The 17,957-nt window shown below is 33.3% G+C and overlaps 2 protein-coding genes and 2 long non-coding RNA genes across 4 annotated transcripts in view; 1 reads left to right on the top strand and 3 right to left on the bottom strand.

The window, feature by feature from the left end:
- The window catches only part of LOC126699737 (phospholipase SGR2-like), a 119,847-nt gene extending 116,022 nt beyond the window's left edge, over nucleotides 1-3,825 (top strand). Inside the window, exon 7 of the mRNA XM_050397709.1 lies at nucleotides 3,674-3,825. Coding sequence (XP_050253666.1) covers nucleotides 3,674-3,806 — 133 coding nt within the window. The 3' untranslated portion in view covers nucleotides 3,807-3,825. The remainder of the gene's footprint in view (nucleotides 1-3,673) is intronic.
- Nucleotides 3,826-8,856: 5,031 nt separating this feature from the next.
- Nucleotides 8,857-11,544, bottom strand: LOC126699736 (disease resistance protein RPM1-like). The gene has a single exon (XM_050397707.1). It carries the CDS (start codon nucleotides 11,542-11,544, stop codon nucleotides 8,857-8,859), a length of 2,688 nt encoding a protein of 895 aa, XP_050253664.1.
- A 1,556-nt stretch (nucleotides 11,545-13,100) lies between these two features.
- Nucleotides 13,101-13,760, bottom strand: LOC126700194 (uncharacterized). The gene is made up of 2 exons (XR_007647070.1): nucleotides 13,423-13,760; nucleotides 13,101-13,283 (listed from the first exon to the last, which is right to left on the bottom strand). It is a non-coding gene; the product is annotated as an uncharacterized LOC126700194 (long non-coding RNA).
- A 1,403-nt stretch (nucleotides 13,761-15,163) lies between these two features.
- LOC126700193 (uncharacterized) lies at nucleotides 15,164-17,094 on the bottom strand. Its single transcript, XR_007647069.1, has 3 exons — nucleotides 16,914-17,094; nucleotides 16,109-16,174; nucleotides 15,164-15,331 (listed from the first exon to the last, which is right to left on the bottom strand). It is a non-coding gene; the product is annotated as an uncharacterized LOC126700193 (long non-coding RNA).
- Between the last annotated feature and the right edge of the window lie 863 nt (nucleotides 17,095-17,957).

Here is a 17,957-nt window from a genome sequence, read left to right as displayed (position 1 = left end):
TTCATGTAATCTTTTATCTCTCCTTAGTCGTATACTTTGTAAACCAATTTCCATAATCTTCTTACACCCTCTATTTCAATCTTCCTTCTAGCTTCTGTTTTGTTCTAGCTTCTGTTTTTGTTCTTTTGACCTAATAGTTGGATATTATTAGACTTAACAACTTTTTTACATTGGATATGCTGGTGGACATCTTACAGGGATTCTTTTTCCTTTCTTCTCTTTTCCTCTTATTGGACAAAAAGAAAAGGAAAGGAAGCAGTTGTTGTTGCCAACCTAACTGCTCCAAAATGAAGATGGGTATATCCTTGTTTCTGCCATGGGATTATAAATTCTCTAGGAAGGGCAAGGGTAATGAAGTTGACCCCTTTCAGTCTTTAAAACTCTAGATTATCCATGACTGTTGTGCAAATACCCATTCTTAGAAATTTCATACAAGTAATCTAACCTATTTGCAGTGGATTTTCGAAGGGAAAGATCAAAAGCAGGTTTAGTGGTATCAATGACTTCTGAAGATTCATTCCCCGATGACTGGCTTTTGTGGGATTAACATCTTCATTTTTCTTGAAGGGAAGGGATATGAAAAAGTTGGGGTTTTTCCACAGAGGATTTGAATCTTTTCTCCACCACCTTTTGTCCCAGATCACCAAACCAGATTGTCTCATTACCCTTGCCCTTCCTAGAGAATTTATAATCCCATGGTAGAAACAAGGATATACCCATCTTCATTTTGGAGGATGTATAGATGGTTTGGATTTCTAGTTCTGAGTCTTCATCATTGTCTGGATCTGTATCTTCCTCTGAAGTGGAATAGGCCATGACAACCAAAGCTTGAGGGGAATACTCATCATCCAACGAGAAAAGATCAAAAGCAGGTTTAGTGGTATCAATGACTTCTGAAGATGAACTTGCCATGATAGTTTCTTTCAGATAGAACTGTTTACCACTCAGATTGGTGATTAATTATCAGGATCTCAATCACTTCCTTGCAGATGATAAATTCTCCCTCCAAATCTTTTCTTTGAAATGAGCAACATTTCATCAGCAAAAATTCTTCTCGTGCTACCTCCTTATAACGGAAGATGATGTTCTCCATCCCCAAAGGCCTCCATCTCCGCCACCAATCTTTTCTCCACCACCTTTTGTCCCAGATCCCTTTATTTAGAGATTCTGTCAGTGTGAGAGCATAGTAACAGGATACCCAAGATGGGTCTCGATGTGTGTGTAAAGTGCCATCTGGATTGGTAAGCCACTGTATTTCTGCAGGGTAGAAAAGTCTTTCTGTGGTCAACTTCTGGATCTCCTGCCTCATACCTTTCTTTAAGTTTTTGCTGGAAAGATTTTTTCTTTCTTTGCGAAGGATCTGCCTCAAACGTCTCTTCTTCTTGGCAATCAATACAATCACAAACATCCCACCAGATGTGGCCAGTGGATGATTTTCCTTCATAGCAAGGGAAAAAGACTCATGTAACTGATAGCAATGTTGTGATTAAGATTAAGTTGAACTTGAGTTGTATTTGCATGTTGAAATATGTTTTTCCAATAATAGTTTGATGTTGTTCGTTCAGGATAAAACATTTGAGCATCCATACTTACAAGCCCTTGGATCACATATGTAAGTACCCGCTTTTTACTTTCTAAAAAAAGTCATTTTATACATAATTTTGTTTCTGTCAAGTATTGCTTGTTATTGGGCAAGTACTCACTATCTACATTGTGTGCAACTATTATCATCTGCCTTCCATCATTAACCTCTCGTCTGAACATTTGGCACAAAATGTTCATGCAATTAGCATGTAATGATTAATGTATCTGATCCCACGAAACCATGTTTAAGCAACAACTATCACTATGATTCTTCTTATGTGTTTACATTTATTGGCCTTTTTTCATTTTTTTCAAGCTATCCTATTTGGTTTTTATCTTATAATTTGTTTCTGCTAACCATAAGGTTTTCACAATGTCAATGATTACTATATACTTGCAGTTGCTAAAAAGATTTTCTTTTTTCGTTTCTCTTTCTTATTGTTACACCACAGAAGGGTTAAAATATTTTAACAAAATGTCGGATTGAGTTTAGGATATTTATGTTCTCAGAACTTTTTCTTTTTTCATCTGTTCGTAATCATTTGATAAATTACACTAATCTTTTTCATCTGTTTGTAATTGTTAAATTACTGATTGTCTCAAAAGGTTAAGCTATTAGGATATGGTAGATTTAATCATTTAACCATATACTTCTAACACTCCCCCTCACGTGTGGGCCGAAACTACCTTTTAATAGGTGAGGCTCAACACATGGGAATTTAAATTGAAGGTAGAATGGAGGAGACAGAGATCGAACTCAGGACCTCTCGCTCTGATACCATGTTAAATTACCGATTGTCCCAAAAGATTAAGCTATTAGGATATGGTAAATTTAATTATTTAACCATATACTTCTAATAATAATCTTGTTTTATGACTAAAGAAACTGAATTAATAACAGAACTACAAAGAACAGATGCAACACCAGCTTGAATTAATAACATGAGTACAACAGCAAAATTCGTAGGCAACAAAAATTGTTGCAAATCCATAATTTCAGTCAGAAAGAAAGAGGTTGAGTTGCAAAATTGGAGAAAAAGATTAGGGAAAATTGCATTTTACACCATATATTTCCGGGGTTCTTTCAAATCAAACCCAATAATTGTGGTTTCAAAATAAATCCTATAATTTCAACAGTTTCAACTTAAATCGTGAAGTTTAAGAGTGTTACAAATTAAACCTTATAGTTTTGTTAATTCCAAATTGAACTCTGGACTTTTAAAATCGCATCACTCTAAACTCTGGACCTTTTAAGTTTGATTTGGGGGTTTGATTGTGGGGTTTAAAAATTTAATAGTTTTCTTCTCTTTTATCCCCCTTCTTTGTAGTGGGGAATATAATAACAGACAAATAACTTTTAATAGGTGAGGCTCAACACATGGGAATTTAAATTGAAGGTAGAATGGAGGAGACAGAGATCGAACTTAGGACCTCCTACTCTGATACCATGTTAAATTACCGATTGTCCCAAAATATTAAGCTATTAGGATATGGTAAATTTAATCATTTAACCATATACTTCTAATAGTAATCTTGTTTTATGACTAAAGAAACTGAATTAATAACAGAATTACAAAGAGTAGATGCAACATCGGCTTGAATTAATAACATGAGTACAACAGCAAAATCCTTAGGCAACAAAAATTGTTGCAAATCCATAATTTCAGTCAGAAAGAAAGAGGTTAAGTTGCAAAATTGGAGAAAAAGATTAGGGAAAATTGCATTTTACACCATATATTTCTGGGGTTCTTTCAAATCAAACCCAATAATTGTGGTTTCAAAATAAATCCTATAATTTCAAAAGTTTCAATTTAAATCGTGAAGTTTAAGAGTGTTACAAATTAAACCTTATAGTTTTGTTAATTCCAAATTGAACTCTGGACTTTTAAAATCGTATCACTTTAAACTCTGGACCTTTTGAGTTTGATTTGGGGGTTTGATTGTGGAGTTTAAAAATTTAATAGTTTTCTTCTCTTTTATCCCCATTCTTTGTAGTGGGGAATATAATAACAGACAAATAACTTGAGCTTGCATGTTGTGTTGCTTTTGTACCTTGATCTTCTTTTAATTTGTGAATCTTGGTATACAGAAACTATTGGAGGGATCATGATACCGCTCTTTTCATATTAAAAAACTTGTATCGAGATATACCTAAAGACCCCAACTCTCCTGTGGAATCTAGTGGGGGCAACTCAAAAGAAGAAAGTGGTTCCACAGTCTAGTCTGATCAAAGAGAGACTATTGATGAAGAACTTCCATTAACATTCTCTGACACAATTATGGTTAGAAATTTTTCAAGAAAAGCCAAGAAGACTTGGAGGAAGCGCTGATGATAGCTGCAATATTCAAATTCTTGCTGCATGCCTTTAGATGCATCATGCAAGTGCAATTGATGACAATGGAAGCAATTCTTGTTATTATCATATCACTGCATTCTGAGCCAAATTATCTCATAATTTTAACATTGCAGAAAGCTGAAATTTATGATTGTGTCATGCTGCGATGGGAATGATAGTCAAAGTTACAATGAAAAGGATATGCCATTGTCCACAACAAGGCTCACCCTTGAAATGTTGATTGAGAATCAGAGGAGTGGGTTAGTTGTGCTATTTAGTAGAGTAGGAGTTGGTTAAATGGAAGTATACTTGAAACTAATCCCTATGGGATTTAGGTGAAATCAAATGGACATATACAAATAGTGTATAGTGTTGTTCAAAAAAACATGTAGACAATGACACATAATAGAATGATATAGAAAGGTGTTAATGGAACTATCTCTCTCTCTCTCTCTCTCTCTCTCTCTTTGGGTGATGAGAATTGCAAAAGATGGTGTAAATTTGTAGCTTTATTGTATAAAATTACTCCTTTTGTGGTGATTTTTTGGGCTATCAAATGGAAAACTGTGGTGGTGTGTAACTTTAAAAATCAATTCACTATATTGAAATACTATTTAATCATATTGATATTTTGCTACAAGCCGGCAGATTGATAAATATGGTTGAGCAAATTGTTGCTTAAGATGATTGGCAACTAGTAGTGGTATAAATCCTAGCTACGAACCCACCAAGGCTGATTTGTGCGTTACAAAATCATTGCAAAGAGATCAAGTCATGGGAATAACATCCATGGTTCAAACGAAAAAACATCCATGGTTCAAACGAAAAAAAAAAAGGTTTATTATCATTCCAAAAATGTACTATTATAATGTTGTCAAACCCTTTAACGTGGGCGTTATGTTATGTCCTGTACTTCCTACTAACAAATTGAAAATCATTTTGCTAAACCTCCCTACTCTAGCTAACAGTAATAGTTAATACCTACACTTAATACAAACTTCCTCCTCACACTAAAAACATCTAGCTAATATTGATTGATATGTAAGGTTCATATTTAAGACATACAATTCTTTAGACATTGTAAAATGTGTCATCTTCTTATGATAACAATTAAATTTAACCATGTAACTTCTCAAAAAAAATTCAACTATGTAACTTAGTCTTCTTGGAGAGATGGAAAAGCATAGTTCCCTAGTTTGAACATGGCAGAACATTCACACTGTCATGAAATCTTCATGCTCAAGTAGACTATGTTTTTGGCAAAACGTGCTCCACCCTTCCTTGAGAACATAAACCCTGGACTCCCAAAGTTTGAATATCATGGAGTGTCCCTTACCTTTTATGTCATACATAATGATAGGAATTCCATTATCAACAACTTCATTCTTGTTTAGCAATGGTAAGAGAGTTTTCAAAATCTAGTTTGTTCAGGGACAACTTGCTTTAGTCACCCCTTACATAACTGAATGCCAATTGCCTCTCAAAAGGCTTAGGGCATGCTCCTATGAGGCTGTTGAGGTGTGGGAATGGTGGGAAATCCGGAGGCTTGCAGGAATAGGCTTTCATGGACAAGTTTAATTAATAACCATGGTTTTCTTTAGAAACATTGAATGGGTTCTGGCTTGCTAGTATTTGCTACATGTTGCTTATGCCTAATTCTTTGGGTTTTGATTTCATGCAAAGCTATGGCAAATTTCTCATCCAACAATTGGCATGCTTTATGTGAAGAAGAATTATGGTAGCTTTGTCTTCCTCTCATTGAATTTGTGAAGGAAGTCATTGCCATTAAGATATCCACTCAACCTTATTTTCCCCATAATTTAATATCAGTATCTATGTTTATATGAGGAAAGGAGTACGTCTACAAGACTAATATTGTAATAGGATGAAAAAGGGTTCATCAAACTATTATTCAAATTGTGTGCTCACTATTGTATCCATGAAAAAAATTTGTGATTTCTCCAAAAATATTATTTAATTTGTTTTAACAATTTTGGTATGAAGAGGGGCGGTAGGGTGTTACGTAGTTTTTAGATAAAATGAAACTTTATTTTATTATTATCATCAATCATAAGATGTACAGAGTTGCAAGAGCATAATTGCTTATGAAGAAAAGAAAATAGAGGTGTGAATGCGTTGGAATAGGTTGGATTTTGTTTTGTGTTTTTTTAAAGCCTACAATTTCACATGTTGAGAAATGTTCAACTCAACTTGATTCATAGGGAACATGTAGGGTTGGGTCGGCTCGTTAGAACCATTTTGTTAAGCTTAATAAAAAATTTTGGTTTTCATTCACCAATTTAAACCCATTTTTTTAATAAATAATTACAATTTCATCTAAAATAAATCTCAAAATACGAAGTTAGTCCGAACTAACAAATTTAAAGTAAGTTATAAAGTCTAAAATAAATTAATTTTTTATAGGTATATAAAATCTAAAATAATTTAAATTAAAGAATTTATACATACATATTTTTTAAAATATTAATTAATAGTGCGGTTGGATCGGGTTATTTGGATTGAAATTTTTGTCAACTTTTCAACCCAATCCAACTTAAGTTTCAAAAAAATAAGGGCCTCACCAAACCCTACAACCCACAATAAAAAAATTAAAAAAAAAAAAAAAAACCTGATGTTGGTTTGGATCAGGTTCATGAAGTTATTAAAGAAAAATAAATAAAAGAACTATAAAACTCAGAAACAACAGAAAACAATTCACACAGATGTTAATGGTTTACAGAAGATAAATTACATACAAATTACAACACAAAAGATGAGCAAATATGTGGTTGAACCAGTGGAAATCTTCCAACAAACTGCCATAAAGGCATCTTGGAGTTCAAACTTTCACATTTATTACAGACAACTAAGAAAAAAAGTCTTGAGTATTAATTTATTGAACAATAACCAAAATAACCAAACAATACTTAGAATTGGAGCTCCAAATGAAACAGAATCGTTTTGAAGCAAACAGGGCAAACTCATAATCTTCAGCATCATTCTGTCACAAGTAAAATAGAATTAAAAAAAAAAAAAAAACAAAGGTGGTTTATTAAAACTGACAAATTCATGTTCCAAACCACAAATAATAAAACATCATAGCCAAACCAAATCTAAGAAACCTTTGTACATACAATTGAAAATCACAAGCAAGATTAGGATTATTGACATGCATGGAGGACACATAATGAAAAAATCCAGAAAAAGTCAACATTACATAAGTCACAATCTTGTATCTTCCAATCACGCATCATTCAAAAAGGACTTTCCTAGAACATATGGTGGGCATTACTCACATACAAAACACACCTACAAACACACATTCACACATGCATACACACCAAAATACATATTAGAAACAATATTTTGACACAGGATCCAAAAGCTAATTCATTCTATTTCAAAGAATTTGATGTGTTTATCAGTTTATGCCAAGATGGTAACTAAATCAAACTCCAAGCAATCATGCAATAGCAAGCATTGTTAGGCATGAACATGGTTACTTATTTATCATGTCAGAAACCATTAGTTTAAAAAACTTAAGCCATTACAAAGTGGATAAATAATATAAGTCAAGCATACACAGAAAATTGAGAAGCTACATTCATGAAACATTCCCGAATTACTACCAGATGTAGATCTTTGGGATGCACTGCAACATTGAATAACAAAGAGTAACTTATGAGTTATGTCTAAGAGTATGATAACAAATTCAAATAGATATTGCTAACTTAGGTAACACAAAATATCAAGTTGCAATTCCAATCACATAAAAGAAGACATAAGCAAAATTATTCAACATGTATTAGTTGGAAATTATGACTCAGATCACACATTTCTCTTCATGAGCTTATAACAACCTAAAAATGAGGAATGTTGTAAAAATACAGTTTAAAGCAAGAGATCTGCTACCCAAAAGAAGAATTGGAAAAATAGAGAAAAATTGCAATCTCATTAAGAATTTATATGTAAGTCAAGGATTTTTAACTAGGACTCAAGAACCATAGGTTAATGGCCAAGATGCATCAATAAAGTGAAAAGAATTGAATTGTGATTATACTTATCAGAAAATAAATAAACCTTAATCACATCTCATTCATATAGAAATTGCGAACTTAAGAGCATAGCGTGGTAGACTAACAATGTGAGCACTTAAGAGTCAAAACATCCTATTATCAATGGCAAAAAAAATAAAAAGAAGAAGCTATTGTTAATCAATGTATTTCATGATGACTAGTTCTCAAATTATATAAGAAGCAAAGTATGCACTTAGAAGTTTGAAACACAAAGATTTATATACAAACAAATCACAAGCTAACATGTGGCTTACTAAAACAGACCAATACGTGGTCCAAACCACAAATAAGACATCACAACCAAACCAAATCTAAGAAACCTCTATACATAGAATCGAAAATTATATGCAAGCTTAGGATAATCAACACCCATGAAAGATGCATAATAAAAAATCCAGCAAAAGTCGTGGGGTTACATAAGTCAACATCTTGTATCTTCCAATCACACAACATCCACAGAGGACTTTCCTCAAACATATGGTGGGCTTGACATACCCATAAACATAATACACCCAAATACATTTATATAAACAGTATTTTGAGTCAGGCCCAAAAACTAATTTTATCTATTGCTAGGAATTTTTTTTTTTTTTTTTTTTTCCCTATGCCAAGATGATAGATAAAACAAACTCCAAGCAATCAAGCAATAGCAAGCATGATTCCGCCGTGGGTAAAAAAACAGAGATATGATTAAGTACAATTAATCGTTAAAACAAATTACTTATTTATGATGTCAGAAACCATTAGTTCAAAGAAATAGCTAAAATGATAAAATGAATGCAACCATTCATTTAAAGGTTAAAAGTGGAAGAAAAAATAGATTGAACTGAGAAGCTACCTTTGTGAAACCTTCCGAATTACTACCAGATGTTTATCGTTGGGATGTGTTGCACTTTTGGAAAATCCTCGTTCTGAATGCGATTTTCAAGTTCCATGGAGACAGATTTCAAATACAGCATTTTGAGATTTTGAAGGTATTCAATGCCCTTGGGTACTGTCTTTACCTCCATGCAGCTTTGAATATATAGTAATTTCAGATTTGGCATCACCCCCTTTTCTATTATTATCTCATTCAATTGAAGGAAATTTGTAATATTCAATTCTGTAAGCTCGGGAAAGCCTGTAATGAAACATAGCTGTTTGCCAACATAGGCATTAGTAAGTCTAACACGTCTCAGATGGGGCAAAGTAGCGATGTGAGGAAGTAGATCTTCATCCAGTCTCGACCAATGTAGATACAAAAATGTGAGGCTTTGAAGTGAACGAAACCACTGTGGCACCTTCTCTAGTTTTCCAGTCAAAATAATATCTCGAAGGTTGGGAGGAGGAGATGATAGTGCATCCATTCGGAGAGTTTCCTCCTCATTAGTTACTGTGATGTCCAAGATCCTAAGAAGTCTCATGTTTTCAATTGAGATACACAAGTCTATCTCATCTGTTTCTTTCACATTGCCAATACGAATCGTGACAAGTTGGGTCATGCTTCGAATTTGTCTTATCAAATCACCTTTTGCTTCAAAAACACCAATAGATTGCAAATTTCTTAACTGAGTGATATTTGATGGTGCTTGCATCCCTAAAAAATATCTGAAGTCATTCAAATTTTTAGTATAGCTATACATTATTAAATGCCGCAAGTTCTGCAACTTCCCTATTCCACGAGGAAGGGCCTCTATTTTTGTGTCCCTAATGTCCAAGGTTTGAAGATTAATGAGCCTCCCTACGGAATTTGGGAGCTTCTTGAGTAAAGTCCCCCTTAAATTCAAATATCCTAAGTTGAATAATTTGAATAGTTCATCAGGCAATTCATCAATGGGGGCATCTTCGAAATCTAGAACCCTTAACATTTTACTTCCTGAAGGCAATGTTTTCAACGACTTGTTAAAAACAAGAAAGGAACGGAGTTTTGACATAACCGAAAATAATTTGAATTCTCCATCGGTTTTGTGAATTGAAATGCGGCGCGCTTTGCATTCTTTCATTTCTTCTCTTCCATCATGTACAGCACCAAACTTTTCTTTGACTGATATTGATAGAGCAATCTCCCGTAGAAGATCATGCATTTTAAATCTCCTTGGTCTTCCAAATTCATTCATTTTTACAACTTGAAGCATATTTCGGAAAGTGAGTTCTACCAGACAGTTATCTGCTTCTTCTTCAAGAGTGGACCCTTCATTTGGTTCTACAAATCCTTCAGCCATCCATAGCTTAATTAGCCTTTTTCTTCGAATCTCGTGATCTTCTGGGAAAAGAGAGCAATATAAGAAACAATGCTTCAACTGATACGGTAAATCATTGAAACTAAGCAACAAAATGCTCTTCACTCCTTCTAGCTTAGGATTGTTACTTGGACTCCAATTCACGTTGTTCTTAATTTCATTCCATTGAGACATATTCTTGAAGTACATAAGACTGCCCAAAGCTGCAATTGCAAGAGGTAGGCCTTCGCATTTTCCCACAAGTTCTTTAGCAAAAGATTTAAGCTCCGATGGACAACTTCCATTGGGACAATTTGTGAATGCTTTCTTGCAAAAGAGTTCCCAGGGCTCTTTGTTTTGCAGCAATTGAATATAATATTTATGATGTTTACCTCCCAAATGATAGCAAGCTACATCTTCTTTTCGAGTTGTAAGGATGATTCTACTCCCGATACAACTATCTTGAAGTGATACCTTTATTTCATCCAAGAGATTTGTGTCCCAAACATCATCTAGGACAAGAAGATACCTCTTCTTCTCTAAATAATTCACCAATGTTTTTACTAACAATCTGTAGTTCATGGAATTCAAGTCTGCTGGTTTTGTTTCCTTCCTTGACTCATGGAATTCCTTAATCAAGCTCCTCAATACGTCTTCTAATTCATATGCTTGGGAAATTGTGATCCATGCACAACATTCAAAATGTTTCTTTACATCATCATTGTTGTAGATGTTGGCAGCTAGTGTGGTCTTGCCGGAACCCCCCATCCCAACTATCGAAATGACAGTCTGATGTGGTTCTCCATCCATCAACCAATCCATTATCGATTTCCTTTTCTTTTCAATCCCTACAAGTTCGTCTTCTGTAAAAAAAAGAGATGATTCAGCATGACGCACCACCCGTTTCTGATTATCTTTAGAGCTAGTTCCCTCTATATGATCAATACCATATCTTTGCTTCCTCTCTGGTATGGCACCCTTGATTTTCCCATTAACTTTTTGTATCTTGGTGGCTGTTTGACGCCTCACCCAGAGATTTTTTGGAAAGTAAATGGTGTGGTGAAGGATCCAGGAAGATCGACCCCCAATTCGTTGGCGATTTATGTGATACATGAAGTAGTCAATAATGTCTTCAATGTCATACGCCATGTCTCTCACATTTGCCACCCAAGTCTTCTCTCCTTCACTCCCTACTCCCTTTCTATCAGCATCTACTAAGAATGATTGCATGCTTATCAACTCATCTTTGATATCTGCAATTGCATCACGAGCCCCCCATAACAACGATGCTTCATTTGAAAGGATTGAAATGATATTGTCAGTCAAGAGTTTCACTACAGCCTGATCCATTTTTAACTTCACAGTTCAAACTCCCTTAAGCTTTAGTCACCAAGTTTTATGCTCCCTTTCTTCCAATTATATCACATCCAAAGAGAAAGAGAGTGCTATGCTTGGCTCGTAGCTTACCGATCCAGGGATACCTACACAAAAAAGAATAGAGGTGAGAAACATTCTAATTCTCAAAAAGTGTAGCAATACGTCAGCTGAGTTTAAGAATGATTTTTTTTTTTAATTTTTTTTTTTTTTTTGGGTTAAGTGTTGTAGATGCGTAGATTTCACTCGCCAGCGTTGACTTCACTTAGGAAAGGTCATAACTCATAAGGCCATTAGAATTCCATAAATACAATGACCTTTGTATTTATCTAAATTAAACAATGAGAAATATTACTATTTGTCGTTGACAACATTTTCAATAATTAAAATATCAGTGTTTCCATATGGTCTGTATTTATACACCAACATGTTGTCTAATTTGTCTGGTCAACAATGGAAGAATGTGTACAACTGCACAAATTGTTTTTCTTAGAAGAGTGTACAGCTGCACATTCATATTTGAAACTGTTTTTTCTTTATTTATTGGGTTCAGAGTCCAGATTCTTATCTTTGGCTAAATGATAAAGAAATGCATATCCCAAGCTTAGTTGCTTAAAGAAACCCCTTAAAAGAAATGGATGTTCCAAGTAAATTGTTTGGACCCTCAAAATTATGTCAAAAACTTAATTAGTAGGACTTACTATAACTATGAGAGGAAGGAGTAATGTTCTCAAAGTTTTAAAGTATTGGATAAATTATGTATTTGATTCTTAGCCTAACTAACTTATTTTAAAAAGTCAATACTTATAATTTTTTTCTCTAGAGTTTAAATAAATTTGAGCAGTTTTGGAACTTGTAGCTTTTTAAGCAAAAAAAATACATTAAATGATGTTCCCTTAAAAGTTGAGTTTTCTAAATAGAACTAACAATTTCAGATAGGAGAGAGATTTTTTTATATATTTTTAGTGTATTATTATCTCTAACACACTATAATATGTAAACCCTCTTCACCATATTTATGTTTTTGAGAAATTATGGGCAAAGGAAAGAGTCCTGGAATCTTAGAGGAACCTTTTTAGCCATAACGGATTGTAATTAGATTCCAAATCTTCTAAATATTTGGGTTTCTATCTTCACCACAAATTTTGCTTTGACTAGGAAAATTATGCAATACTTCAAAAGCAATGCTCTCTCTCTTATATGAATTTTGGTTCTTTGTTTGAAGCACAAACTAATTCTATTCGGTTGTTCACACAGAACTTCGCACAAAAAAGATGGGACTTCAATGCACCGGTGAAGCTAGTGGGGGGTCCTGGCCCCCTGACTTTTTCAACTTTCCATTACAGGTAGTATGAAAATCACATAAATAATTACAAGTCACAGAAAAATGCACTTATTGGCCCCCCTAGATTTAGAATTTAGGTCGTAACTCCTTAAAATTTTTGATTCAGTCCAGCAAAACCCCCAAAAAAAGACCATACAAATTTCTAATTACTCCTCAAAGTATTTGAAGTATTGGCTGGTTCTAATAATTAATAAAGAATGAATAGATGATATAGACATAAGTAGAATTGAACTACAATTTAAAATATTCAAATTAATAAACTAATATATAAAAAATTTCAACTCCAACCTCCAGCCCTGAGTCCACTACTCGAAATTGATGCCCAAGATTTACACCATCTGATATTCAACTTGAAGATAGATTTAGGAACCTAGGAGATCCAAAAGAACTAATCATCAAATATAGAAACAAATGCTAATAGAATAAAATCACTTGAAAATTAAACTTGAATATTTAAAATATGCAAATACAGTGGTGAAAAATGATAAATATTTAAAGAATAAACTTACTTGAATATTTTCTTCAGAAGAATTGTATACGTCGAGAGCTTACAAGGGGAGGTTTCAATTGAAGGTGATAAAGAATAACAAATAGGGAGGATTGCAAATGAGAAATAATATCAAGATGGTTTTTCTCCACTCTGTTTTTCACTTGAGAATGAGTAGCCTTTTTTTTTCTTCTCAGCAAAACAGAGAATGAGTAGCCTTTGACAGACCTGAAGTAGCCCTTTGTCGACCACTTTCTTCTTCTTTTGTAATTTTATTTCCCAAATGGATTTTCATGGACTGAAGAATCTTTTTTGTGATGAAGGACTGAAGAATCTTCACTTTATGACTTTTGCTTCAACTACTTGTCTGCCTTTTGAATTATTGTTGTCACACAGCTTCTTTTATATTATTTTTACATTTATTTAGGAAAAAGATAACGGCCCACATGCTTTACCATTTGAGAGAGTCTTCAATAGTCATCATATTATAATGTTGAGAAAGTTTGTCACCATGTTCATTGTTCACACTTAAACGTGGACAATTATCCCCTATATTCTATTTCGTACGAGACTTTTGAAATAATTGTGATTGGGTCTTGGCTTTTTCGATGAAGGTTTGGTATTGAATTATGGAGAATGTTAACCAGCACCAAGCACACTTAAACGTGGACAACTATCCCCTATATTCTATTTCGTACGAGACTTTTGAAATAATTGTGATTGGGTCTTGGCTTTTTCGATGAAGGTTTGGTATTGAATTATGGAGAATGTTAACCAGCACCACTTGGTGCTGGTTAAGGGCAGAAAAAAACAAAAAATATTTGTAGAAAAAGTAAAAAATATCTTAAAATTGTACCTGTAAATTGAAAAAGTAACGTAAATTGATAAAGAAGACATAATTTTTTCAAAAAAAATGTGGGCTTAACGGGCACCGCATGGTGCCCGTTAACACAACCCTTGAATTATCGATCACTTGGACTGAACAATTGATTTTAAATCTGCATTATTAGATCAACGAATCTGAGGCAATGTTTGGTATCTCCAACAAAAATAACTTTTGTAGCTTTCAACTTGTATCCCAACAAGTTCAAGTTCTTATATTCGTATAGAAATAGCTTATTTTCAGTATTTTTTTTTTAATTTTATCAAAAGATATAATTTTTAGTAACTTTTATGTTAAATGTGTTACAAAAAATTAAAAATTAGTTTATTTCAAAAAATCTAAAAGTTAGAATATTTGAAAAAAAAAAAGAGACAAAAAGCAAAAAACAAAACTTTTCTCAACAATTTCCAAAGGCAAAACTAATATTTCCAACAGAAAATTTAAGGTTTAAATCCACTTCTTCTTCTTTTTTTATTTTTTATTTTTTTAATTGGTTAAAAAGTAAAGCAAAAATGCATGAAGCCTTCATTATTGAACTCATTTTTCAAAATTGAGCAGTTCTCAGTTGATACTCTTAATAGTTTAAGCTAAGCTTTTGTTTTTGGTTTTTGCTCAATCTCTCTGGGGCTTCAATTCTCACAGATTGAGCCCAGCCTCGAATTTCCACATGTTGAAGATAAATAAATAAAATTATATACACTCTTAAATTCGGTTTGGATAGGCTAAATGCGTATCATAAGGATATCATACGATTAATACCATATCTTTGGTTTCTCTCTGGTATGGTTGTAACGCCCCAAAATCATAGGCAATAAAAGTCTATTTAATATGAATAATCCATAAAAATATTAAATAAAAGAAACTAGAAACCTTGAATCTGATTACAAAAGTCAGAGCTCTAATTCACCAAATACAAAACATCCTCAAAAATTATTCTCCAATACAAAGTTTAATGTCATAAAATAATAATAAAATCCTCAGTTCCACAAAAATAATTTGTAACTTCTATCTCCCAAGAATCTCTACTCCAGTAATCCACCTAATGTATCTGTAATGGGAAATAAAGGGGGGTGAGATAACTCAATAAGTGGAATTCACTAACATTGGGTGTGGGAACAAACCTTTCAAATAAATAATTCTTTCAACAGATTCACAATTTAGAACTCACCAATATTTTGTCATCAACTATTTCATGTAAAAGAAAATAATATCTTTATATTGTGAGCCATCATAATATATATATTGATACCATCACATAAACAATTCCCTAGGCTTTTCTCGTGGTCAACGTTTACGCCCCGTTGACAGGGTTGTGCTGTCCCCTTTTTGGGACTGGAACCTCCTTTCATCCCATTTCTCAAGGATGGCTCCTTTGGAACCTAAAGGTACACTCCCTTGCTAAGGAGCTTCCTTTTGGATCCTCAATAGTATGCTCCCTTGCTAAGGAGCTATCAAATGTGCACTGTCCCCTTTTGGGACCGTCCCTTGCTAAGGACTAGCTGCAGCATGATTGTCCCTTGCTAAGGACTAAATATCATACTGAGCTTCTAATCACGACTTGCCATAGGTTTTCAAAACATGTTCAATATGCTCACAAAATAATCCATTCATACTTCTCAAAATATAAAGACATATTCACACATACAAGTTTAAATAAAATTAGGTTGTCCCACAAGTTTTTCATAAAATGAATAGCCAATGTGCACATCAAACATTTGTAAAATATTCATTTATATATAGAATATCAACATATTCTTTCATATAAAATAGTTTAATAATTAACACTGTTCTGGGAAAACCCCCAAAATTAGTAAACACCACTTACCTCTTAGCTGCAAAAATAAAGGAAATCAACCTCCCTTGAATCACAACAATTCAGTAGAATTAGAACCTAGCAATACCAAAAATAGGTTCATCAATACACAATTTCCCACTTCAAAATTTATTTTCACACTTAAACGGTTTTATCCTAAACAATATTAATATATCCCAAATTCACCATTTAATCACTTAACTATCCAATTCACTTCCAGCTTTGATCAGATTTTTGGACCTACAATTACCGCTGCATAATCATATCTTTAGGCTCTACACAATCGGATTTTTGGGCTTAAAAAGTTGCTACATACTCAGTGGCTTAGAGATGATAATTTAGTATCACTAGATGCAGAGATAGGTATCAAATAACATAATGCAGCCGGCCCTTTTCCATTAATATAATCTATGCATGAAACTTTAGTGCAACAGAAAGATGGACATGTGATCAACCTAATATATACCTTAATCTATTCATCCAATTGCCTAGTATTCCCTTGATGCCACCAAAACACAAGGAAGTTGCTGGACACGTAATGAACAAGGACAACGTGAAGACACATGGCGGATGGGTGGTGACAATTAGTGAGGCCATAAGCGGTCATATAATGTTCACAGAAACCCTTTTCTTATCAACATAATCGTATCCTTAGATCCATAACAGCAGCCCCTATTTTTATTATTATTATTATATTATTCTATTTTTTTTTTTTCTATTAGGTACGCCACTAACAGATTTTCCTATAAGATTGGAAAGAAAAGCTAGCCATTGAGTATCACAATTTTCCCAAGTTTAGAGTAGAAGAGAGTCATACCTTTAGTCTCCACTCACAGCCACAGTGAAGCAAAGCAAGGTTCAGAAGTGTGAAGCGGCTGAAGCAAAAGAGGCACCATCAGTAAATACATGTGTATCTTATGAGGAAAAAGGCTAGGGTTTTCAAGGCCCATGTATTTACTTATGCCACTTTACTTGGGCTTCCTATTCCATAGTATTTATCTTCTTTTTAATACCTTGGGCCCAATATTAATTATTCCATTTAATTATAGGCCTCCTTTAAAATTTACTTATAATAATTTAATCGGTAACAAAATTTATGGGGTGTTACAATGGTGCCCTTGATTTTCCCATTAATTTTTTGTATCTTGGTGGTGGTTTGACACCTCACCCAAAGATTTTTTGGAATACATCCGCGTAGATTTCGTTCATCAACATTGACTTTACTTAATTAGAAAATGTCATAAGTATTAGAATTCCATAAATACAATGATCTTTGTTTTTATCTAAATTAAACAATGATTTTTCTTTTCTTTTCTTTCTCCAAAAAATAGTTTTTTTTTTTTTTTGGAGGAAAAAAATATTTAAACAATGAGAAATATTATTGTTTCTATTTGTTGCTGACGACATTTCCAATAATTAAAATATCATCTTCTCCATATAGTTTGTATTTATGGGTAGGACACCAACTCGTTGTCTAATTTGTCTGGTCAACACTGGATGGATGGGTGCATGTCTTTTACATTAGGCTTCTTCTTTTTATTTTTTATTATAGCATAATAATGGTATGGGAAGGCAAGGGTACCAATAAATGTTTATAAAGATTTAAGGACTAAAATGAATTAACCGATATTTGATCAAAAGAATTATAAAAAATTATATAGTTTATGGACCAAAATTTTGACATTTTTTATTAATTTGACATGTTTAAGTCTTTAAGAGATTCTTTACAATTTACATTTTAATTTTCCATGAGGTTTCATCTAATTTTTTCTATAATAAAAAAACCATAGTCATGTTTCCATGAGGGACCAATTTGTTTCGAGTGTTCCACAATATTCCTCTGTATCATTAATTGATCAAA

The sequence above is a fragment of the Quercus robur genome, chromosome 9 (genome assembly GCF_932294415.1).
Source record: "Quercus robur chromosome 9, dhQueRobu3.1, whole genome shotgun sequence".
NCBI classification, from domain to species: domain Eukaryota; kingdom Viridiplantae; phylum Streptophyta; class Magnoliopsida; order Fagales; family Fagaceae; genus Quercus; species Quercus robur.
The sequence above is the reverse complement of the archived record's forward strand: the minus strand, read 5'-3'. Positions and strand labels throughout refer to the sequence as shown.

Bases quoted from the DNA above. Each gene is read 5' to 3' on its own strand.
- LOC126699736 (XM_050397707.1), bottom strand. From the start codon at position 11,544: ATGGATCAGGCTGTAGTGAAACTCTTGACTGACAATATCATTTCAATC.